Source organism: Protopterus annectens, chromosome 12.part0 (genome assembly GCF_019279795.1).
Source record: "Protopterus annectens isolate FY-2018-M chromosome 12.part0, PAN1.0, whole genome shotgun sequence".
Lineage (NCBI taxonomy): Eukaryota > Metazoa > Chordata > Ceratodontiformes > Protopteridae > Protopterus > Protopterus annectens.
Window position 1 is genome coordinate 420,131,879 of NC_056746.1, and position 25,823 is coordinate 420,157,701.

The 25,823-nt window shown below is 43.7% G+C and overlaps 1 protein-coding gene across 1 annotated transcript in view; it reads left to right on the top strand.

Moving 5' to 3' along the window:
* The window catches only part of UNKL (unk like zinc finger), a 2,026,838-nt gene that overhangs the window by 1,548,832 nt on the left and 452,183 nt on the right, over window positions 1-25,823 (top strand). The window contains exon 13 of the mRNA XM_044089534.1: window positions 11,173-11,391. Coding sequence (XP_043945469.1) covers window positions 11,173-11,391 — 219 coding nt within the window. The remainder of the gene's footprint in view (window positions 1-11,172; window positions 11,392-25,823) is intronic.

Sequence of the window (25,823 nt, forward strand, 5' to 3'; positions counted from 1 at the left end):
CTCTAAATCCAGGGTAGGCTTTGCCACTGCAGTTCTTCAGGGCCTCATAGCCGCTCCTAATGCTGTTTAGCTCCAGCCCCCCAACCATAGCTTTGGGACTCAACCCAAATGTAATGACTGCAACTGTGAAACACGAAGAACATAGTACAGTTGTGTACACTTACCATAAATGTAGATGTTCGAGTGTATTCACTGTTGCAGTCCAGATTACTCACCCACCATCCCCCTTATTTTTGCTGGAACTTATCTTTACTTCTCTAATCTATGCAACCTAGGTGGTGTATTTGCTTATAGATGAAGGTAAAGCTTATTTTGGTGCATGTGCGTTTTATTTACATAATTTTAGCCTACCCTTTTGGGGGCACCTGACATGCGGGGCAAGAAAAACTGAATAAAATGGCGTCTGCTGCATCTTTTATACCCCTGATGACCTGACGTCAGGGAAGCGGCGACAGCAACCGACGCAGGACCCAAGACTTTGGAATTCAGGCCGACTGAGGGCAACCTGCCAGCAGGATAACCCAAATGTAATGACTGCAGCAGTGAATACGCTCAAACATCTACATTTATGGTAAGAGTACACAACTGTACTTTACCCTCCCTCCTGCCTCCTGACTTCTATTGACTATACCTCTATTCTTGTTTGCTATGCTTAAAGCTTTTTGGTGTATTTGCTTTTTTGTTGGAGATGTAACCATGGATATAATTGCTTCCCATTTTGGGGGCACCTGACATCTGGGGCAAGAAAAACTAAAGTAATGGCATCGGCTGCATGTTTTATACCCCTGACTACCTAACGTCATGGAAGATGAGACAGCAACCGACGCATGACCCAAGTCTGTGATAATCAGGCCGACTGAGGGCTACTGCAAGCACTTAACCCAAATGTGATGACTGCAACTGTGAATACACCCGGACATCTACATTTATGGTAAGTGTACACAACTGTACTTTCCTCCGCTTCCAGCGGGGGCCAGTCATTTCCAGTTCAGAGAGCTACCCTTTGATCTCACCATAGTACCCAGGATGTTCACCAAAGTGATGGCAGCGGTAGCAGCTCACCTGCGGCTGCAGGGCTTCCAAGTCTTTCCCTACCTGGACAGTTGGCTCCTTTCCACTCCCTCCAGGCATCAACTCTGCCAAGCCAGGCATTTCCTTCTCCAGACTGCCCACCAGTTGGACATCACTATAAATCTCAACAAGTCCCTGTTGAAAGTGGTTCAAGTTCTGCATTTCATTGGAGCTGGGTTAGACACCATTCAGACCAAGGTTTTTCTGACTCCAGACATACTTCAGTCCCTCAAACATCATGTCTTGTGCGTCCTTCAAGCTTAGTCTTCCCCAGCGGAATCTGTCTTATGGTCATTGGGGTCCATGGCAGTTACAATCACCCTCGTGCCCACAGCTTGGTTGCACATGATGGTGTTCCAGTGGACTCTTGCGGTCTAGTGGTCATTTCTAGATTGACCGTTGTCCCATCATGTTCGTTTATCTCGAGCCTGCAAGGATTCTCTTTTCTGGTGGATTCAATCCCTGGGCCTTCATCGGAATCATCCGTTACCTCTTCCTTACCCCGCTGACCATGGTGAACACGGACACCTCCCTACTCTGTGGGGGGACATTGTTTGGGAAGGACAGTCCAAGGCATGTGGTCTTCCGTGGAGACCCAGTTGCTTGTCAACGTCTTGGAGATGAGGATTGTGCTATTGGCGTTGCAAGCTTTTCATGCCCATCTTCCCCTAGGGTGATTGCCATCCAGACAGATAACATGTCTGTAGTCTGGTACATCAACAAACAGGGGATAACCAGGTCTTACCCCCTTTGTCACAAAGCCATGAGATTGTGGGAGTGGGCGATCTCCACCAGCCGTTTTCTGGTAGCAGCGCACATTCCAGGGAGGTCCAACATTCTAACAGACAGGTTCAGCAGGTCTATCCTGATGCCTTACGAGTGGTCTCTGAATGCTTCAGTAGCGAAATAGATCTTTCTAAAGTGGTGTCAACCTTGCTGCAATCTCTTCACCTCTTCTTCCAATGCGAAGTGCAGCGGGTTTTTCGCTCTGACCTCCCTCCCACTGGGGGAATCCCCCAGAGATACTTTGGGTCATGCTAGGCCCTCTGGTCTTCTGTATGCTTATCCCCCACATGTTCTTCATGTTTCACTGTTGTAGTCATCGCATTTGGGTTATCCCTGTCAGGGTAGCCCTCAGCCGGCCCAGATACCAGAGGCTTAGTATTTCTGCATCAGTTGCTGTCGCTTCAGGACTGACATCAGGTAGTCAGTAGTATAAAGTTAGGCAGCCGACGTCATTACACCAGTCTTTCTTGCCGTGGAGCCCGAAGCAGAAGCAGTTTGCATGAGTGCCGGTCAGAAGCTTACCTGAGTTTCGTCTACTGAATTGAAGTTGAAGTCTTTTAAAGCTAAGTACCCCATTGGGGATCCTTTTTTCTTGCACAAACCGATGTCAGAAAAAGTTAATAATGGTCTCGCCTGTTAAAAGCAAATACCACACCGAGACTTCCTTTCTTACTGCGTCACTTGTTTGGGCCCAGCCCACAACGTCCCCTGTTGTCGCTTCTGTGCTTTGTTCAACGCCAGAACTATCCATCGTCGGCCCCTTATTGTAGCCAGATATTTTCGCTTACAGTCCTCTAATTCCGATATGGCTTTGGTAAGCCATCCAACTGTAGATCTTCCGAAAAAACATAAAGATGAAGACAGAGACAGACTGCACAGGTCTACACCTACCGATGATGCTTCCATTAAGCTATTTGTCAGTCCTCCGGTCCTCAGTGAGGTGCTTTCACAGCCACTGTGTCCCACTTCTGTGGATTCCCAGGCCCCTACTGATACCTTTCAGAGTCCGGTATGCTGCAAAACTCTTCTTCGACTAAGGATCCTGCGGTCTTCTCTACCTTGGATGGGTCCAGAACCTCTGAGCAGGCACCAGCTTCTGAGGAAGTCCTTCGCACTACCGATTCACTACACAAACCAATGTCTTCTTTTGCGACTACCATTCTTTTGAAAATGACTGAGTTTCTTAGGCCCAGGGAACGAACCACACCCAATTAACCGACAACCCAATCTCAGGCACCTGCTTCCTTGCCTCAGTCTCAAATGCTTAAAATGGTAGAAGACCTTATCATGCTGATCAGGGGAAGTCAAGCTACCCCCTCCAAAAGGAAAAGAGATCTGTCCCCTTTAGTTTTGACTGAACAAGAGTGAGATGACTCAGATGCATCTGAATATGAAGACATACAACCCCTCTCCACTTATGAGGATTCTGATGCAGAGGATTCCATCCCTTCAGCCTCTCCCACAGAGGATTTTTCCTTTGGGGAAAACCTGCTTACCTTAAGTAACATTTCCAATGGGAGAGTCAAGACTGCCCTCAGTCTAAAAAGAGACTCAGGGAATTCTTAGATCTTCCACAGCACAGACCCTTGGCCATCCCCCCTGTCCTGGATGTTGTTGAGGATGTTTTCCTGGAATCCAGCTCAACTCCTGACACCCTCCCTCCCGCACCCAGAAAACCAAACAGATACTATGCAGTCCCTGACTCTCTTAAATTTCTTTAAAAAAATCCTACTGCTGACCATGAGGTAATTTCTCAAGGACCTAAAGGAGTTAAAGCAACCTCTGCTAAGAATCCCACCCCCTCAGATAGGGATTCCCGAGCACTAGACAGATTGGGTAAAAAAGTATACACCTCAGCTACTCTTGCTATCAGGGCACTGAATTGTCAGTTCCATATGCTAAAATTTCAGCAACATACCCTGGAACTCCTCAGACAAAAAAAATTATTCCTTTCTTTCTTGTGCAGAATCTAAAGAATTACAAGAATTGATGCATTCTGCAAGTCAAGTAACTAAACATACCTTGCAATGTGGTTTTGGCGCCCTGGAAGCTTCTTGCATGGCATCAGTCACTGGATTTGTCATTGGAAGGCATGCATGGCTTAAGGAACAGCCCCTGCCAGACCATGTCATATCTAAATTTTTGGATGCCCCCTTGCACAAAGACAACTTATTTGGCACTAAGGCAGAAGAGGTCTTCAAAAAGATGGAAGAAAAAGCAAAATCTATGCAGACAGTTAAGGATTTCTTACAGGTCCAGCCACCCAGGTTAAGCAGGCATTGTCCCACCAAACACTGGTCCTTTCCTGCTCCCACTGTGCTAGTCCAGCCTAGGCCCCGGGGAACCAGACCCCCCCCCCCCAGACAGCAGCCACAGGGAATGCAGAGATCTAAGCAGTGGACTACCTCCACTTCAAAACCTGAGAGGTCTAAGCCACCCCCTTATGGTAAGAACTCACAATGACTCGCCTCCCCCAACCACTCCCTCTGCCCACCTTCACTTACCCCTAGTAGGAAAACTTCCTTTGATGCAAGCACCTGTGCCACCAGTACCAACGATGACTGGGTTCTGAACATAGTGTCTCAGGGATACAAATTTTCCTTCCACACCCTTCCAACCCCAAAAGAGTTCCCAGATTTACCTCCAAACCAGTGGGCAGAGGCTCAAAAGCAAATCCTTTCCCTGCTTTCTATGAGGGCAGTAGAGCACTTTCCTGCAGAACAGATAGACCAAGGTTTCTACTCCAGATACATTATTTTCTGGTACCCAAAAAAAGAGGGCACCTGGCACCCCATCCTCTATCTATCCATTCTAAACACCTTCCTGGTGATCCCAAAATTCAAAATGCTCACCCTCCAGCAGCTGCTACTCATGCTCTCCAAGAGCGCCTGGCTAGCCACCCTAGATCTAAAACAGGCCTACCTCCTCATTCCTATAAGGGAATCATGTAGGAAATATCTCAGTTTCAGGGCAGGATCTCAACACTTTCAGTTCTCTGTGCTTCCCTTTGGCTTATCTACTGCCCCCAGAGTTTTCAGAAAATATCTGGCTCCGGCCATTGCCTTTTGCAGACAAAGGGATATCCAGATTTACCCATACTTGGACGACTGTCTTATTCAGGCAGGCAGCCAGGAAAAGCTGCTCAAGCACCTGGCCTTTGTAAAGACCCTACTAACCTCCCTAGGGTACACAATCAACGGAAAGAAATCCAAACAGGTGTCCACCCAAAGGATTATCTTCCTGGGAGCAAGCCTGGACACAGCACCTCAGATGGCATTCTTTACACCAGAAAATCAAATTTTCCTGTCAGCCTACTTCTCTCCAGTAGCCACCAGGACCCAGTTATCTGCAATGAAGATCCTGTAAGCTCTAGGGTTCATGGCATCTTGCATACTACTTATTCCATATGCCAAACTGCATATGAGGAAACTTCAGTGGTACCTAAAAAGCCTTTGGTGTCAACACTCTCAAGACCTGGAAACTCTTATACCTATAATTCTTTGCCTCAGAAAAGTTTTTCTTTGGATGGCAACAGCATGCTCCCACAGCAAGGGAATGCTTTTCTTACCACCACCACCACATCCCCCCCCCCCCCGCCTCTCAGCCCCTCACCATAGATGCATCAGACTATGCTTGGGGTGCACACCTGGATGGCAGGTGCATACAGGACCAATGGAGCCCACTCCAAATCCCGCTGCACATCAACCAAAAAGGGATTATGGCTGTCCAGCCCGCCTTGATAGCTTTCAAACCCCTTCTCAACCCAGGGGCTCTCCTGATCTAAACAGACAACACCACTGTGATGTGGTATATCAACAAGCAGGAAGGAACTCACTCCTATCCTCTATGCAGGCTTGCCATGACCCTTTGGCACACAGCCTCTGCCATGCATCTGCACCTGTTAGCACAATTCCTGCCAGGCTGTCTCAACTCTCTGGCAAACCAGTTAAGCAGAAATCTTCTGGACCCACATGAGTGGCAGCTCAACAGAAGAACCTTCACCCTAATGACTCAGAAATGGGGCTCCCCGAAGGTCGACCTCTTTGCCTCCCACACCAGTCGTCAGCTCAGCAAATTCTTCACCAGGGAGCATCACTGCATGGCTTGGAAAGTGGATGCCCTGTCCTTCCCCAGTTCAATCTATCGGTATATGCCTTTCCTCCAGTACCTCTCATCCCCCAGGGTGCTACTCAAAATAAAGGAGGAAAAACCAAGGACAATTGTTATAGCTCCAGACTGGCTTCGCCAGCACTGGTACCCCTTGCTGCGCAGCCTGTCCCCACTGCCACCATGGCATCTTCTTCAGATTACAAATCTCCTGAAGCAAAGGAAAGGGTCATTCATGCATCCTCAATTGCAGACACTCAGTTTGGCAGCTTGCCTTATTTCCTAACCCTGGATCAATCTGCCAAACTCAGTAAACCGGTTCTAGATGTTATCCGTGAGGCCAGATGCCCTAGCACTAGAAAGTCTTATGCTGAGAAATGGGAAAGGTTCTGCACCTGGATCCAGGCTAAGGGAGCCAATATGGCACAGCCCTCCCTCCCTCTCATCCTGGATTATTTAGCTGACCTATTACACAGTGGCCTCTCTTTCTCCTCTATAAAAATTCTTGACTTTGCTATTTCTGCTCATTTCTCCACTGAGCAGCCCCTTTTCCCTCATCCTTTGATCAAACAGTTCCTAAGAGGGGCTAGCAACTTGAGACCACCCAGAAGGGTACCAACCCCAGCTTGGAACCTTAACTTTCTATTGGAAAAACTCACCCTAACCCCTTTCAAACCAGCTTCTTCTGCAGAGCTAAAATTTCTCTCCTGGAAGACCGCATTCCTTCTGGCTATCACTTCAGCTAGAAGAGTCTCTGAGCTGCAAGCGCTCATGGCAGTGGAACCTTTCATCTTCCATGCTGACAGGGTATCCCTCAGGACTAACCCATCCTTCATGCCCACGGTGGTGTCCAGTGTGGCTCTCAACCAATCCATCCATTTGCCCACCTTTTTTCCTAATCCCCAGAACAAAGGGGGAAAGGATTCTGCACTCTCTAGATGTGCACAGACAGCTCAGCTTCTATCTAGACAGGACTAAATCCTTCAGAAAGTCTGATCAATTGCTGGTTAGCTTTGCTACAGGGGCAGAAGGCAAAGCCATCTCCAAACAAACCATTTCCAAATGGAAAGCGCACTGCATCCTTTTCTGCTACAAACAACATGGAAAGCCTCTCCCAAGGGGGTCAGAACTCACTCCACCAGAGCAGCCTCCAGCGCTGCAGCTTTCCTCTGAGGTATCCCCACCAGGAACATCCTGGAGGCTGCTACCTGGACGTCTGTTCACACTTTCACCAAACGTTACAACCTGCCTCTCTTCTCCAAATCCAGGGCAGGGTTTGCCTCTGCAGTCTTGCAGGGCATCCTAGCCAGCCCCTAGCTTCTTTGACTGCCTCCACCCATTTCCTCAGCTTTGGGAATCAACCCAAATGTGATGACTACAACAGTGAAACATGAAGAACATAGTACAGTTGTGTACACTTACCATACATGTAGATGTTTGAGTGTGTTCACTGTTGCAGTCCTGGTTTCCCTCCCTCCATCCCCCCTTTCTTCTCTTCCTTACAATTGACATATTGGTATTTACTTTCTACTGGTGGGGTTCTTCTACCAGAACCTTGGTCCTACTTTGGGGCTCCTAACAGGTTAGGGCAAGAAAAACTGATGTAATGGCGTCGGCTGCCTTACTTTATGCTACTGATGACCTGGTGTCAGTCCTGAAGCGACAGCAACCGACGCAGAAATACTAAGCCTCTGGTATTCAGGCTGGCCGAGGGCTACCCTGGCAGGGATAACCCAAATGTGATGACTGCAACAGTGAATGCACTTGAACATCTACATTTATGGTAAGTGTACACAACTGTACTTTTCCAATTCCAAAATTCATTCAGAAAGCTCCGCAGCTGGAGAGCTCAGTCATCCTCTCTGCCCCATTCTGGCCTCGTCAAGTACGGTTCCCTTCTCTGTGGTCTCATGTAGTGTGCCCACCCTGGACGTTGGATCCGGTTCCGGATCTGATTTCACATCCCGTAGGGATTCCACACCCAGATCTGGCCAGTCTGAAACTTACCGCTTGGCTGCTCCAGTTCCCATGATAATTAGGACTCCTGGCCTATCTTCGCCGGTTAAGAAGATATTAGTAGTAGCTCATAAATCTTCCACTAGGAAGGTTTATACTGCCCCTGTTTCTGCTATTTTATAGTTTCTGGCAGGTATTTTTCAACCAGAAGCCAGCTTTTCTACAGTTAAAGTTCAGCTGGACGCTATATTTGTCTTCTACTTAGGAGATGATTTGGCTTCCCTGGCTTCTTCTAAGCTTTGTAAAGCCTTTTTGAAAGGTACTTTCCTTCCTTAGGTCCCCAATCAAGGACCCAATGCTGTCTTTGGGACCTTACCTTGGTCCTCCAAACCTTACGTTCTTTCCCCTTTGATCCTGCAGCTTCGGTGGATCTGCAGTACTTGTCTTAAAAGACAGCCTTCCTGATTGCAATTACTTCAGCCAAAAGAGTGTCTGACCTTTCAACCCTTATCGGTTAAGCCTCCTTATATGATTTTCCATAAAGACAGGGTATCCTTGTGCACTAATCCTTTTCTTACAAAAGTGGCTTCGGAATCGAACATTAATCAGGTTATCAATCTCCCTGTTTTCTTTCCAAAGTTTCAGAATAAGGGAGAGTATAAATTGCACTTGCTGGATGTTCATAGGCAATTACATTTTTATTTGCACAGAACAAAGTCTTTTCTTAAGTCTGATAAACTTTTTGTTTCCTACTCTAAGCCCTTTTTAGGGAAACCTGTATTGAAGGTCACCATTGCTTGTTGGATCTTTCAGTGCATAGTTCTGGCGTATTCAACCAAAGGAATATCTCCGCCAGGTCAAGTCAAGGCACATTCTACTAGGTCTGTGGCTACTTCAGCTGCCTTTTGGTCCAAAGTTTCTTTGGATGACATTTGCTCTGCGGCTACCTGGACGTCTTTACATACTTTCATCTGCCGTTACAAGTTGGATCTTCTATCCAGACGCAGGCATCCTTTGGCTCTGCCGTGCTCCAGAATATCCTTCCATGAGAGCCTCCCAGATTCTTGGTAGCTGAGGACTCTGTCCCACAGGTTGAAGAGCAAATGAAAATAACTCAGATAAAGAAGTTATGTACTCACCATAACGTTCTATCTGAGTTGTTGCTTTTGATTTGTCTTCAGCCGTCCTTCCTTCCTTCCCCCTGCCGTACGTGGGCTGTGTGGTTGACTGGCCGGAAGAGTTTGTTATAACTTGGTCTTTCTTATGGTGCTGTCTGGGTATTTTTGCCAAGGGGTAAGGCATTGAGTCAGGTTGGGATGCTATACTTGGCAACAAACTCTATCTGAAGGGAGGAGGGAGATGGAGGCATTATGGGTAGGGGAGGAGCTTGGAGCTCGGATCTGATGCTGGAAAATGCGGCCGAGTTGGATCCGTCCTGGATCCGTGTCCCCACAGGTTGACGACAAATGAAAAACAACAACTGGGATGGAATGTTATGGTGAGTACTTAACTTTTTTTTTTTCTTTAATTGACTATTCAGTTGTAGTTTCCAGCCTCTCCTTTACACTTATGTTTAGGTGTTAAAACTCTCAAGTCTAATAGTCTGTTCCATTATCTTTGTCTGACTGATGTCTCCTCAAATAAGATGAGACATTTGAAATCCAAGTATTTCATACAGCTAAATAACAAATAACATAACTTCATTGGGCAAAATCGAGGGACATCAATGGTATATATGTTGCTGCAGTGCAAATTATCCTTTTCATTATATAAAGATTTCTCTAACAGCTAACCCTGTGGAAAAATTGTCACTTTAGCTAATATGTGCTTTATTGCTCTTCACTGACTTCAAGAGATAGGCTCAGGATGTAAAATTGTGGGTAGTGACTGAGATAAGATGCTAACAAAAGAAGAATGCAACTTGTGTCTTGCAGGCTGAGACAGATTCCTTTCTAAGACAGTCTGAGATCTGAACAGAAAGAACAGTGGGGCCTTTATTGTCTATTACAGGAGTAGAAATGAAGAAATTAGAAGGTACTGTAAGGTCTGTGAGCACTCAACTTCTCATAGCTGATGTTATAGAAAGAACAGAAATCTCTGCAGTAAAGTAAACTACATTGAACGGCTGTGTTTTCATTTAAATTTTGAGTAATGGTGCTTTAAAATAATTTGGTATGGACAGGCTATATGGTATAGAGAGCAAAGCCATGAATTTGACTCCGACAATTTAGGGATCAACTGTTCTTTGCGGGCACTGGAAGACTTGTTCAAGAAGGGTATGAGTGGGGAGACTGCTGTCTTTATTTCTCTCTCTCTCTCTGTCTCATCTATCATAGTGGAATTGCCGCAGTTCTTTTAGCTGCAGCTCTGACACACTGCAGAGGCTGGATGTTAATAGTAAAAATGGCATTAGAACCAGGATAAGTATGCTTGTCAAACAGTTCTCATGATATAGATGAGGAAAGTAGTCTGGGCAAGTGTCACTGTACTTCACATTGTTAGCCCCCACATGTGTTAAAACTCCTGTGGGCATGGAGATGCATTGGAACTTTGTGTAGCTTCCTTGCCTGAAAATGGGTCTGTTTCCTAGGTTGTTGTGTCCACCCCCCACCCCACCTCAACCACCACCATTACCACCACCCTCTTGCTTGGTGTACAGTCTTTGTTCTACGGAAGGTGTTGAGCTGGACCCTTCAGGATGAGGATACAAAATGAGTCCTGGCAGGCTGGCTGGTCAGTGTAGCACAGAGCACAGAAAAAAAATATTTTAGTATGGAGTAAAAAAATATCTTTGAGAAAACCTAGTCATGTTCACACTGAAGCCTCCTTTGGTATGATAGTATTGTATTTAAATGTTAGCTTACCTGATGATTGTAATGTTCCAGTGAACCCTTTTCAGCCACAGAATATCACAATGGAAAGATCAGAATAGTAAAAAAAAAAATGTGCAGTTTGTTACTGCTGGCATTAGTATACCCAGAGTGGCAAGAAGTCTGTCATAAGAATATAATACAGAACACTGATGGCATCTCTATAAATGTTAATTGATAGTTTTTGCTAATGTAATGTGATAGTAAGTAGAGTATTTGATAATTTGATATAGCTCATGATTAGCTTTGTATATTTGTACATTAGCTTGATTGGATTTCACGTACAGCATCTTGTTTCCATAAAATAATGTAAGCATGCATGTCTTTTAAACTGTGAAAGGTGGCTTAATATATATTTTTTGTATATATTTTTTTGTTGTAGGTCAGCGATTGTTAGGAAGTTCAGCTCCTGTAAATATTCCTGGTTCCCTTGCCCGTTCTTCTTCTTTGCATTCCTCATCCTCACTGTCTACCTCTCCTCTTAGTTCCCTGTCACAGTCTTTTCTCTCATCCAGTATGGCTCCCAACCAGCAACAGTCACAACCAGCAAAGTCTGAACATGGCCTTTTGGGAACATCCTCATCCTCTCACAACTCTCTAGGTAAGTTGAAACAGCGTTATTTTCCTTTAAAAAGCAGTTAAGTACTTCTGTTCAGAAATTAAATAATTTGTGTGTGTGAAGGGCTATTGCAGTAGTACAAGTGAGATTTTTCTCTTAACTTCATCTATCCTTTGCCATTGTATTTGTTTTAGTAGCAGTACCTGTGTTCTTTTTTTGTACATTGAACATACATCTTAACCTCCAGATGAGAAAGTCATGGACACCTAGTTATAGTAACGTGCAAATTTAAGTCAAGTACATCAGTAGATGGGGGGAACGGTGTCAGTATGGGACAGTTTTGAATGTTGCGAGAATAACAGGTTTTTGCAGTAACATGTATGCATTTTCTGATGGATGTACATTTTGAAGCTCATAGGTCTGTCATTTAGGTACTGTGAACCTCAACAGATCAGCAGGCAAAATCACAAGATCCAATGTATGTTTTCATCTGATTTAACATCTGGAATGTGTGATCTGGTCGGATCTGACCTCGGCGCCTTATACCAGAGTACTGGATCCAAGAGCTCTGACTCTTCCCCTACCCACAATTCCCCTCTTCTGGTTGATTTACCTCAGATTTCGTTTGCTGCCTGCCAAACCAGACACATTTGCTGACAACTCCACCTTTTTTCATGATAAGTGAAAATCAGTACTTATTTCTCTGCTTCCTCCTCCCTTTAGAGTAGTTGTTAGTATTAGTGTTTTAGATAGGTTAGCTTGTTAATCTTTTTCTTAAAATAAGAGATGTGAAGTTGTTAAATCTCGCCATTTATTCTCACTGCTGGGTTCGGAGCCGATCCTTGGCTCCGACACGGCTGGTAGCAAGCTCAAGGTTTGCCAGTAGCTCGAGACTAAGCCCCTTATCCCACAATGCACTGCTGGAATTACCCCAGATCTAGTTTGCCGCAGCAAGAGAGATCTCAGTGTTCCAGTTAGCTCGGACCATTTTAGAAACAAATTAACAGCAAGTCTATAAAAAAGTTTTCTTTTTTGTTTAATATATATAGTGTGCGTTAGTACTATTATACTCTAGATAGTAGAAATAGTTTAAAAGTACTATTATACTCTAGATAGTAGAAATAGTTTAAAAGTTAGGGCCTTGTTGGCTTCTTAGTTTGTGTGGGGCTTAAGCCCCTTTTCTCTACCATTAATCTTTATTATAGTCAGGTTTTTTTGTGGGCCTCTTAGCCCTATATTTGTATCTATATTTTTTGTTTAAAATATATGTATACTGTTATAGTTAGTGCCCAGTTTGGGCTTAGTTGTTGTGTATCTGATTTACTGCCTTTTTCACTTAACTATGTCGGATGATAGGGAGAAATCCCATCCCAAATCGGGATTCAAAAAATGCCCAAATTGTGGGCAGAAAATGTCTGTTACTGACAGACACATTCAATGTGTCTACTGTCTGGGGGCTAAACACCTCCAAGACACCTGTAGCATTTGCCACTCCTTTTCTTCAAGAGTTCTCTTGGAGAGAAGGAGGAAAGTTATAGACAGGGGATTGCTACAGCAATCTTTTTTGGAAGTCTTGAGTAGCCATGAGGGTGCTAGTACATCATCCAAATCCTCAAAATTCAAGTCTTCAGATAAAGTCTCAAAAAAGGCTAAGATTTCAGGAGGAGGGTCATCGGTTCCACAGTCATCGGAACCGAGTGTACCTTTGATTCGGAGCCAGCTCTCAGTATTTGAGCCGGTCTCTGAAGTTCCTTCTTCACCTCTACTCCAGTCAGCACCTTTGGTGCATTCAGCCAAGTCTTCAGTCAGCCTTTCAGATTTGGACATGGATCGGCTAGTGCAGAATCTTTTACAGGTACCGGGACTTGCCAAATTGTTGTCGGCCCCGACCAGCTCATCAGTACCGAAGACCATGGAACCGGACTTGGCTACTCCTCCTCCGAGCCGTACTGGACTCTCGTAGCCAAAGGAAATTGAACCGATTGTGGTCGAACTTTTGGAGTCGATACCCGCACCTGCGTTATTGGCTCCATCCACTCGGATGTCCTCGGCGCCGACCAAGGACTCTAGGAACCGACGCTGTCCCGTCGGGTCCAGGGAGGATAGTCGCACCAACTTGTCGGTGCCAACTCTTCCTCTCAGGGCTTTGGCTCGGATGAGCTCGGCTCCTACCTCGGGCTCGGAGCCCAGGGTTTCGGTGCGGGAGGATCGGACAGTACTCCCGGGTCCGTCCACTCCTTCTCGTCGGAGCCATAGTGCCTTTGATGCTATGAGGAGAATTTTGTCTCCAAAGACAACGTCAGCATCGGTTCAGCATTTCCTCTCCCCTCAAGATCCTGTGTCTGCTTCTTCATTTACCAATCCCTCTAAGCGTAGAGACCCCGAGCCTCAAGTACCTCCACAGGGCGTCCCCTGCTCTTCTGAGACCTCCCCAGATCCCCCCACTGAGGAGATGCCCAGGAAGAGACTGTGCAAGAGGAGGCACTTAGACTCCCCACAGGAGTCTTTGACATCTGACACGGACTTAGACGAGTCAGAAGGGTCTCCTCGATCCCCCTCTGAGGATATCTCCTTTGCAGAGATACTAGAGATCCTTAGTCAGAGGGGCAATTGGCAGTCCAAGACCCCTACTGAGGATGAGTCTGTGCTCTTGAAGGCTTGTGGGTCTCATCCTTCCACTTCTTGGGTGTCTCTGCCTTACGAGCTCATGGAACTGATCTCTCGTAAGGCGTGGGAGTCACCGGAGGCCATGGAACCTGTCCCTCGTAGACCCAATAAATTCATATCTGTCCCAGTGGACAAGACATTTTTGACAAAAGGAGTGCCTGTTGATGCCATGGTGGTAGCTTCAGCCACCAAAAAGGAAGTATCTGAGACATCCTCTTCTATCCATCCCCCTAACAAAGATTCAAGGGTTATGGATAGATATGGGAAGTGCATGGTTAGTTCAGCGACTTTTTCTCTGCGATCACTGAACTACTTAACCCATTTTACAAGACTACAGAGAGATCTCCCGAAAGATCTAGGAGATGCTCTCCAGGGTACGGTAGCTGCAAGAGTGGCCGACAAAGTCAACGCCCAGCTCTCTACCATAAACTCAATAGTGAATTCATCCATGCGTCTCATATATGCAGCTGATGGTTCGAGTAGAGCCACTAGTTCGGGCATTGCTCTTCGAAGACGAGCCTGGATGCGTCTCTGTTCCTTTGCGGAACCCTTTAAGTTTTCCCTTATTAATACCCCATTCGATGGCTCATCACTGTTTGGGCCCAACCAGGTGTGAGCAGGAAGGCAAGACCTTATCTGCCATTGGGGTCTGTTTTACCACCCCCACTCGGCCCTACCCCAAGGGCCCTGGGGGGGGGTGGTTCCAAAAAACTCAGGCAGCCTTTCAGGACACACATGGAGAAACCCCCTCTAGAGGCAGAGGAGGGGGTTATAACGGAAGACGCCGCCCCCGTGGCAGAGGGGGTTCCGCAGCAACAGGGTGACAGGGGTCACAGGGGTCATTTCTCCGGTCAGTCCTACCAGCGCCCCTGAAAGGGGGACCAACTGTTTGGCTCTGGAGGCAGTCGGGGGGTTCGCTTGTCTTTGTACCCAGAAGCCTGGCTAAACATAACTTTGGATGCTTTGGTACAAAGCATAATTTCTAGAGGAAATTTCATACCGTTCTTCACCCCTCCCATTCCTATAAAGAAAATCCCAGATGTTCCACCCAATCTCAGGGAACAAGCAATCGTAGAGGTCCGCAGATTGCTAGAAAAAAAGAGTCATCCAACCAGTCCCAGCAGACCAAGTCGGATTCAGAACTTACTCAAGATTCTTTTTGGTACCAAAGAAAACAGGGGACTGGAGACCTATCTTGGACCTGAACAGACTCAACCAGTTCGTAAAGAAAGAGAAGTTCTGAATGGTCATGCTTCAGTCCATTCTTCCCTTCTTAGGGAAAGGCGATTGGATGTGCTCCATAGATCTCAAGGACGCGTACTATCACATAAAGATGAACAGATGCTCCAGAGATCATCTGCACTTCCGGCTGCGAGCCAGTCATTACCAGTTTCGAGCCCTGCCCTTTGGTCTCACTACAGCCCCCAGAGTGTTCACCAAATGCATGGCAGTGGTCACGGCTCACCTGAGGCGTCTAGGATTCCAAGTGTTTCCATACCTAGACGATTGGCTCCTCACCGCTACCACCAGGCATCAATTGACCCAGGCAACACAATACACTCTGACACTCTGCCATCAATTAGGCATTACAATCAACTTCGAAAAGTCTGCCTTATTGCCATCTCAGCATACCGTTTTTATAGGAGCAGAGTTAGATACCTCAACTACCACTCTACGTCTCCCTATCGAAAGAGTCTCTCTTCTCCACCAAAATGTCAGCTGACTGGTGTCGAAGAACAAAGCTACAGCAGCAGAGGTATTGAAAGTACTAGGTTTGATGGCGGCAGCAATCCTGGCTATACCACTCGCAAGGATGCATATGAGAATTCTTCAGTGGCTCCTCTTCGCTCAGTGGTCTTACCAGAAACTACCAATGCACCACATGATTCTTATCACGGATTCTTGCAGGAGAGACCTTCGGTGGTGGTGGTTGACGTCTCTTCATGTCACAATCGGAAGACCCTTTGCCCCCCCCCCAGCAGCCACTGTGACCACGGACGCTTCCCTGATCGGGTGGGTGGGGGGCATTTTCATGGAAAGACTGCCCAAGGCACATGGACAGATCAAGAATCACGTCTGCACATCAGTGTCCTAGAGTTAAGAGCGGTACTTCTGGTGTTGCAGTACTTTCAGGACTCTCTTCCTCTAGGGACTATTGCAATTCAGACCGACAACATGTCAGTAGTCTGGTACGTGAACAAGCAGGGCAGAACCAAGTCCTACCCCCTTTGTCGAGAAGCCCTCAGGGTCTGGCAGTGGGCTGTGGCGTCCCAGCGTTTTCTGTTAGCAATGCAAATCCAACGTGATAGTGGACAAGCTAAGCAGGGCGATATTACTCCCTCATGAGTGGTCTCTCAAACAGGTTGCGGAGTTGATTTTCCGCAAATGGGGCCAGCCTTGCTGCGACCTTTTTGCCAGCCACATCAATTCAAAATGCAGAAGCTACTTTGCCCTAATACCATCTCCCGGTCATCCCCCGAGAAGACACACTTTTACACGATTGGCCCCCCGAGTCTCCTTTATGCATTTCCACCCTTCTCATTAATACCCAGAGTTTTACAGAAAGCAAAATCGCTGGGGAAGGACTGTTATACTCATAGCCCCCTACAGGCCTCGACAGATTTGTTTTCCGTTTCTCCACCGTCATCTGTTGGAAGATCCATGGATCCTGGACCCAGTTCCGGACCTTCTGACTCACCCGTCAGGGGATCTTCATCCTTCTCTGCAGTCCCTCAAACTGACTGCTTAGCTAATCCACTTCCCCTAATTGCCAGGCTTCATTCAATTTCAGAAGATACAAGACAGATTCTTTTGTCTTCTCACAAGCCATCTACCAGGAAATTATATGGCAGTAAATGGAAAAGGTTCTCAATTTGGGCCAACACGCAGAACATTGACCCTTTCCGAGCTCCGCTGTCTTCGATCTTAGAATTTCTAACAAAGATTTTCAAGGAAGGGGCAGCAGCTGCTACAGTTCAAGTTCAGTTAGCTGCTATCTCAAATTTTCACCTTGGTCTTGGTGGCTCAAATATTATGAGCTATAAATTATCTAAAACCTTCCTTAAAGGCGTTCTTCATATGAGACCTCCGATCAAAATTCCCTTTTCTCCCTGGGATTTAAACCTTATGCTGTCACAAATTATTCTTACCCTTTTGAACCAGCATCTTCTTGTGATTTAAAATTTTTATCTTGGAAAACAGTATTTCTTGTGGCCATTATGTCTGCCCGCAGAGTGTCAGAACTTCGAGCATTATCTATCAGATCACTCTACATGATCTTCTATCCTGATAAGAGTGTCTCTTGGAACAAACCCCTCATTTTTACCTAAAGTCTGTTCTGAGTCAAATATCAATCAGGTCATTGAACTGCCAGTCTTTTTCCCCAATCACTCAAGCAAATTGGAATATATGCTGCACAAACTTGATCGTCACAGACAGCTCAGATTTTATCTTGACAGAACTAAGGATATTAGGAAATCAGACCAACTTTTTGTATCCTTCTCAGAAGCAAGAAAAGGAAATCCAGTGGCTAAAACAACTTTATCTAAATGGTTATCCAATTGTATATCCTTTGTTTATGAGTATATGAGCATGCCTTTAACGCACAAAGCAAAAGCTCATTCTACCAGAGCTGTCTCTACCTCTTCTGCTTTTCAAGCTAAATTGTCCCTTGACAATATTTGCACTGCAGCCACTTGGTCGAAGCCTCATACCTTTATCACACATTGCAAAATAGATAGGGCTTCAAGGGACAGGTCTTCCTTTGGTTATACGGTGCTGAAGAACATACTCCCATGAGCCACCCAAGGTTGAGGGTGCTAGGGACGCTATCCATCAGTTTGAATAAACGGCGAGATTTAACAACTTCAGATATAAAAGTTATGTACTTACCATAACGTTCCATGTGAGTTGTTTATCTCGCCTTTATTCTCACGTCCCTCCCTCCTTCCCCCTCCTGGCTGACTGTTGACTTAGAGGCTAGTACCATCCTGGTTATTCAATATTTGTTCTTCCCCATTGGGACGTGTTCTTTGTATGCGTGTATATATATATATATATATATATATATATATATATATATATATATATATAGATATATATATATATCTGAGGGTATGTATAAGTTGTATAAACGTATATACTGTTATTCGCTGCAAACAAGAGCTGAGGTAATTCCAGCAGTGCATTGTGGGATAAGGGGCTTGTTTTCGAGCTACTGGCAAACCTTGAGCTTGCTATTGGCCATGTCGGAGCCGAGGATTGGCTCCGAACCCATCAGTGAGAATAAAGGCGAGATAAACAACTCACATGGAATGTTATGGTAAGTACATAACTTCTATTTTTTCTTATTTACATTAGATAGAATTTTCTACTATATCTCTACACATTTCCTTAGTGTTTTCTTTAGGTTAGCAGTTTAGTGTATAGAATAGTACTGAGTTATTTGTAGATCTAAGACCTGTTTCATGAGTAGGTTTTTGGATTCACATTTGCAAAAATGTTTGGGGTGCTTTGAGTATATTTGTAGGGATTCCTGGCATTTTTTGGAAAAAGTAAACAGGGTCCAACTTTTCAGTGACATCTTTTTGGTTACCATTGATTGTAATTTATTTTCAGTCATACCACATGAGACCGGCCTGAGTTGGCTTGAGATTCAGTTGTTAAAAACCGGTAAGTATGATCAGGACACTATTAATATGCTGTTAGTTTTAATGGAGCTTGTCCTAAAGAACAACTATGTTTATTTTGAGGGTCAGTATTTCAAGCAGGCCACTGGTGTAGCTATCAGGGCAGCTTGTGCCCCCATATTTGCAAATTATGCCATGTCTCATTGGGAACAAGAATATGTTCAAGAGTGAGTTGTATGGGTATATTTCTTGTTATACTCAAGTTTTGGATGACATATTTATTGTATGGGATGGCAGTGAAAAGTTATTAAATATTTTTTTTATTACATTAATGGTACAGTAGAATTCTTAAAGTTTACATTTGATTACAGTATGGAACATATTACCTATTTGGATGCGAGTTTGAAGATAGAAAAAGGGAAAGGTAGATTAGTTTCAGAAATTCATCGTAAACCAACCTTTTCAAATTTCATACCTGGACTTTGATAGTTGGCATCCCTATTCACAAAAAAAGTCCATTGTCAAGGAGCAGCTTGTGAGGGCTGGCAGAATGGTGAGTGAGGATGATGCCTTCAAGGCAGAGGTTGACTTTATTTCTCAAATGTTTACAAAAAGTGGATACCCTAATAAGTTGGTGAGTAAGGTGGCCAAGGAAGTAGTCAAAAAGTGGGCAGATGGTATTTATAAACCTATTTTGGGCAGGTCAGATGGAGACAATTTCAGATTGGAGGTTTCACAGGAAGTTAAAACGGATCAGCCCAACAGGAAACTTAGTTTTTGTCAAAGGAAAAATAACTTCAAAATGATTAACACACGGCAGGTTTAGGTTAAGGCACTTTAATCTTGCAGCAAGGAGACAGAAACGTGCTAATACAGAGTTTGTCTAACTAGAATCAGGAAGTGAAACTATTTTTATACATTTTTTTACAAGGTATTGCCTACTAAGCTGACATAATAAATCACAAGTTCTTTCAATATTATTTCACAGCAGCTGTTTGTCCATGATTTTCTGCTGGCATATCAAGTTTACAAAAAAAAACTTTCTAAGAAAAACAATGTGGCCTTGATGACCACCGGTCTGATACAACTTCTCACTATGCAATGTTACCATTTAAGGTACTATGGCTAATTCGAGCACAAAGCAAGTACAGATTGCAGTTCATTTTTTCAAGCAGTCTTTGTTTGATGTATCTCTGCTATGCATGTTCTCATAACACGAACAGGGCTGATTGTTAATATTCAATCACATTATAGAAAACAGTATTGTTCTATTCATTCACTATTCATTCATTTTCCTGATTTAGCAGATAATCACCTGCTTCTTAGTACATTTCCAAAAGGCATAAACATGAATTTTGCTACTAAGTCAGAGACCATCTTGCAATTTCAGAAAGCACACTGCGTTTTGAAAAAGCATCTTATAATTTCATACAGAATTAAGCTGTACATAAAATAGAATGAAATGTGTTAACCCTTTTAGCTTCTAATAAGCACTAAACATATACATTAATACATATTTTTCTAACATTTCCCACTGTTAATACGTTTTATTCTATTTTCAAAAGCATAAACAGTTGCTTCTTCTCCTAACCTCTTTCTTTTCAGAATTTGCAGTTAAGAGAGTCATTCAGTTTAAACTTATGAAAGTGTTTCATTTTTCAACAGTTCTTCAATTTCAGTACTTTGATAAGTCTCAGAAACTGACATGTCTATAAAATCTTTGATCAATCTTTTCATGCAGGGAATACCACAACAAACACACACACTCCTAATAGGAGTAATCCCACACAAATGGCAATCAGGATGTTCATTAGGATGCTACCCCACCCCCCAAACAAATTCTGGAAAAAGTCCGTCAGTGGGTTTGGGCCTGGTTTGGTCATGGCCGACACTTGCTGAATCACCTCAAGATGGTCGTTTATTTTATGCTGGTTGTCAGGAATATACGAACAACACTCCTCTTTTATTAAAGCGCACGTACCACCTTTCTCCTCTAGGGTGAAGTCAAGAGCCATGCGGTTTTTGAAGCACCACAGTTCTCATAGCGTTCATTTCCTCAGTCCTTAACTCGAGAGCAGAAAAAGTTGCATTACTCATTACTTCAAGAAGTTTGGACAGTTTTCTCAGCTCCCAAATCAATTTCACTGCACCATATGCAGGGGCTATACCTGCCCACGATATAATAGTGTCACTCAAGTCCATGTGTGTCAGTTTATCTTTGTTTTTCATGGAATTATGTTTTTTCCAGCCTGCTTCGATTCGTCCCACTGGATTTTCAGGCCTTCTGATTGGATTTCCGGTTTTCTTGGTGACCTCTCTGACATTTTGAATTCTTTCCTGAGGCAAAACTGCAGTGTGTCGTATGGCCGGAACCAGGTAACCCAAAAAACAACTGCCGGACCAGTTCTCAGATAACCATTTGTATGCCTTTTTCCCACAAACAAAATAACAGTTCTCTACTTTAGTATTAATATACACTTGCCCTGCATGAAACATTTTTTTATTAGTAATATGTAGTTTGTTTTAAAAGAACAGGATTACGTTGTATCTCATCAATAGTCTTATGGATCGACTCAAGATATGAGTCATAGTTTGCATCACAGATATAACCTGCATTATTGGCTTTGGTATAACATTTGTAAGGAACAGTCACATTACAATTACTCCATACTACCTGAACAGTATTATTTTTGTAAAAACATACAATTCCCTTTTGTGTAACAGGCAGGTACAATGCTATTTTGTCTTGTGATTTTACAATTGTAGTATCGAAAAGCAAATTTTCCCAGGTCTCATTGACCCATAGGGGGACAGCAGTCATTAATAATCCCCCGTATGCTGTTGGTATAGCTGTGCAGATCCAGCAATTCGAAACATTAAAAGTTTTAGCATACACATATTTAATTGCTTGGTAAGTGTTACAGTTCGGATGCCAGTCTATGAATGATACACGTTTATTCAGTTCAGCTCGTGTGGCTGGAAAAAGGAAAGGCCACAACAAAAAGATTAATGTTATCAGTATGGCCAACAGAATAATTATGCGATACTTCTGAGGTTGTTCAACATTTCTATTTGCTCCGTATCTGGTCATTTTGTGCTTGTGTAACAGTAACAAGTTTTTTGTCCAGTTCAAAGTTTTTAACCAATTTACAGTGTGTCAGCTCAATCCAGGATGCTCGCTCTGCGATCTTGACTGCAGTGGGTGTTGACAGTAGCACTTGGTATGGCCCTTCCCACTTCGGTGTGGTCCAGTTCCTTTTTTTGATGACATTCACCCAGACCCACATGCCTGGGAGTACTGCTGCTTCCGATGGTCTGGTTTGTTCTTTATCTGAAACAGAATTTAACTGCAAAAGTTGTTTATTACTTAAAAGTAGTCTCATATACTCTGCAAGTGAACTGTCAGCCTCCTGGTCTGCAGGCATGAGAGGTTTCCACTGAGGTATATAATATGCCCTCCCAAACAGTATTTTAAAAGGAGTTTAACCCCCTTTGCATTTGGAACAGTTCTCATGCTCAACAGTGCCAGAGGCAGGCAGTGCACCCAGTTCTTCTGTGTCTCACTAATTAATTTCCTAAGTTTGTTTTTCAAAACCCCATTATGCCTCTCTACTAATCCTGTGGATTGGGGGTGGTATGCACAATGGTTCTTTAAGGAAATTCCGAAATATTGACTCAGTTGTTGTATGGTTTGATTTACAAAGTGTGTGCCATTGTCACTGTAGATCTTTTCCGGTATGCCAAATCTAGAAATAATTTCTGTAACAAGGACCTTTGCAACAGTAGATGCATCTTGATTTTTGGTCGGAAAAGCTTTAACCCATTTGGAAAACATATCTATAATGACAAGACAATATTTCTTATTTTCACATTTGTTTAGTTCTATGAAATACATACAGATAGTATGGAACGGGTACGGTGGTGTTGGGAAACTCCCTTGCTTAGGCTTCAATGCCCCTTGTGCATGATCCCTGTTACAAACATGGCATGCTGCACAAAAATTTTTTGTGTAGTTTGTAAATCCATATGCAGTGAACACTCGGTTCACTAACTGTACCATCCCCCCTGTTGAGACATGGCAGTGCCCATGGCTCAACAAAGCTGCATATTTAAACAAGTTAGATGGCAATTTTTTTTCTTCTTTGGAGATGTACAGCCCTTTCTCAAGAATTGCTCCTCGTTTTATCCATTTTTGTTTTTCTACATTTGTAGTAAGTGTCTGCATTGTTTTTAACATTTTTAAATTTAAAATCTCAGAAGGTTGTAATTCCTCACTCAAAAGAAATCCTTCTGAAGCTGAAGCTGCCTGTTTTGCAGCTATATCAGCTCTCGCATTACCTTTCGAAATCCTATCCTGTTGCTTGGTATGAGCTACGCATTTACAAATAGCTACTTTCTGAGGTAACTGAATAGATTCTAACAAATCTAAAATAAATTGCGCATGATTAATCGGTTTACCAGTAGATGGTATTATTCCTCTATTTTTCCACTGTTGTGCAAAACCATGTACAGTAGAAAAAGCGTACTGGCTTTCAGTAAAAATGTTCACACATTTACCCTTTGCCAAAGTACATGCCCTTGTCAAAGCAATCAATTCTGCTGCTTGTGCAGATAAGTTGTGTGGTAAAGGCTTCGCTTCTAAAATCTCAGTATCAGAAACTACTGCATACCCCACTAGATTCTGTCCTGTAGGACCCCTTCTGCATGAGCCATCCACGTAATATGTCACCTTGGCATAATTCAAGGGAACATTCGTTAGATCTTTTTTAGACAATGCCTTTTGCTCAATTTCCTGCAGGCAGCTGTGTGGTGTGCCCTCTGCAGGGGTCGGGAGCAAGGTAGACAGGTTTAAAGTTGTACATCGTTCAATTGTCATATGAGATTGGCTCAAGAGTATAGTCATACAGGAAAGATGTCTAGCAGGAGAAAGATATGCTACTTTTTTTTGCAGTAAAATAATTGCGACTGCATGAGGCACTCTGTGTGAGAGGGTGGAACAACACTACTGAGGCCGAAGCCTGTACTGCCATTGCAGCTGCAACTACTGCTTGTACACAGTGTGGCAAGGATTGTGCCACTGGGTCCAGCTGTGATGAATAATAAGCTATGGGGCATTGCTTATCCCCATGCTGCTGTGTTAATACTGATGTCATGTAACCTTGTTTACAATCTACAGTTTGGAAAAAAACGTTTATGATAGTTTGGTAATCCTAAAACTAATGAGGATGCTATCAGTTGTTTCAGTTTGCAGAAAGCTGATTCTGCTTCTGGTGTCCATTGCAATAAATTTTCTGCTGCCATAGGCTTCTTGTATATCAAGTTGGTCAGTGGAGCAGACTCCAAGGCATAGTTTGGAATCCAACTCCGACAGAAATTAGTCATGCCCAGGAAGGACATTATTTCCTTCTTCGTAGTTGGTTTGGGTGCTTGTAAAATTGCAATTTTTCTATCTTCATCTAATGTTCTGCCTTCTTTGGATATTACATATCCCAGGTATTTAACATGCTTTTTCCAAAGCTGCAATTTGTTTTTGTTTACTTTATGTCCTTGAGTGGCTAAAAATTGTAGTAATGCTATGGTATCTTTTCTACATTCTTGCTGGGTGGGGGCTGCCAGCAGGATGTCTACATAAAGTAAAATTTGGCTGCCTCTTGGTGGGCTAAATCCTGCCAAATTGCTTACCATCTCTTGTGCAAATATTGTTGGGCTTTCACAATACCCCTGTGGTAGTCGCGTATATGTATACCTTTTCCCCTGAAATGTGAATGCAAACCAATGTTGGCTGTCAGGGTGTATCGGTATCGAAAAGAACGCATTGCTAATATCTACCACAGAGAAATACTTCTGTTGAGGCTTCAAATTATTTAGTAGAGTGTGTGGATCTGGCACCGTAGGTGCTCTAGGTATTACTGCGTCATTTACAGCTTGTAAGTCTTGGACCATACGCCATTTTCCGTTTGCTTTCCTAACAGGAAATAAGGTTGTGTTACATGGTGAATCGGGAGATTCTACCAGTATTCCTTTCTTGAGTAAAGCTGCTATTATAGGTTTGATTCCTATTTCTGCATCCTTCCTTAAGGGATACTGTCTTTTTTGAGGTCTAAATGCTGATTTTGGCATAATAGTAACTGGTCCTGCTGTACGAATTAGTCCTACATCTGATTTTCCTGTTGACCAGAGAGTTTCTGGTATGCTCCGTAAAGCTTTTTCTTTCTCTTCTAGTAAGAGTGCTAATCAGCTGTCCTTGCTAGACTGCAAGTGTACAGCTGGGTGTGTCTGCGTTATTCAATTTGACTTCTGCTTCTGTATTCCCTGTTCTGACAATTTTAACTCTGTTTTTCCCACTTTGTGACTTTTTTCCAAGATTTGCCCATTTCACATTTTTGTCTTTAGTTAAACTAACGTGGTAATTGATTAGATTTATAGAGTGCAAAGAATTCCTGGGGCAATGAACAGCTAACTACACTGTTCCCTTCTGTGTCCCAATACAGATTATGTAATACTAATCTGTTTGCATGGTTTTTAAACAGTTCTTGCTTATATTCCTTATCAGGTCCTGGTGTGCTACAATAATACAGAGTACAGTGCAACAAATGCTGTTTAGCAGTGTCAAGGGAGGGGGACTTACTGATGGCTACGTTCATCAGTTCTTCGGTTACTGCCCCTGGACCAGTTGTAACTAAGTCCTGGCTGTACCAATAAAATGTTTCGCCCTCCGGTCACACCACAAAAGTATCCATTTGTCGCTGTGCTTCCATACCCTGCATAGAAGGTACTACTGTTATGCCAAATATCTGCATAAGATTTTTGCCCAAAAGGTTCCCTGGGCATTTTGCAGAAACAACAATTTTGCTTTTCTGGGTCATCCCTGAAACAGGGTCAGTTATTGCTATGTTATAGGAGAGTGGCTCCCGATACAGCTATCCATTAGCTGCTTTCACTAATATGTAATCAAGTGATTCTGAATTTTCTGGTAGTTTGGAAGGATGTATCAGGGTTCGTGAAGCCCCTGAGTCACACAGGAATTCAACTTCCCTCCCCTCTACCAGAAGTGTAACTTCCGGTTTTGTGTCTGCTAAATAGAGCTTTAGGCTCAATAATGCTAAGTCCAAAATTTCACTTTTTTCACCATTGGTGATTTCTTGTACTTCCTTTATTTCTTCTATCACATTCTCTACT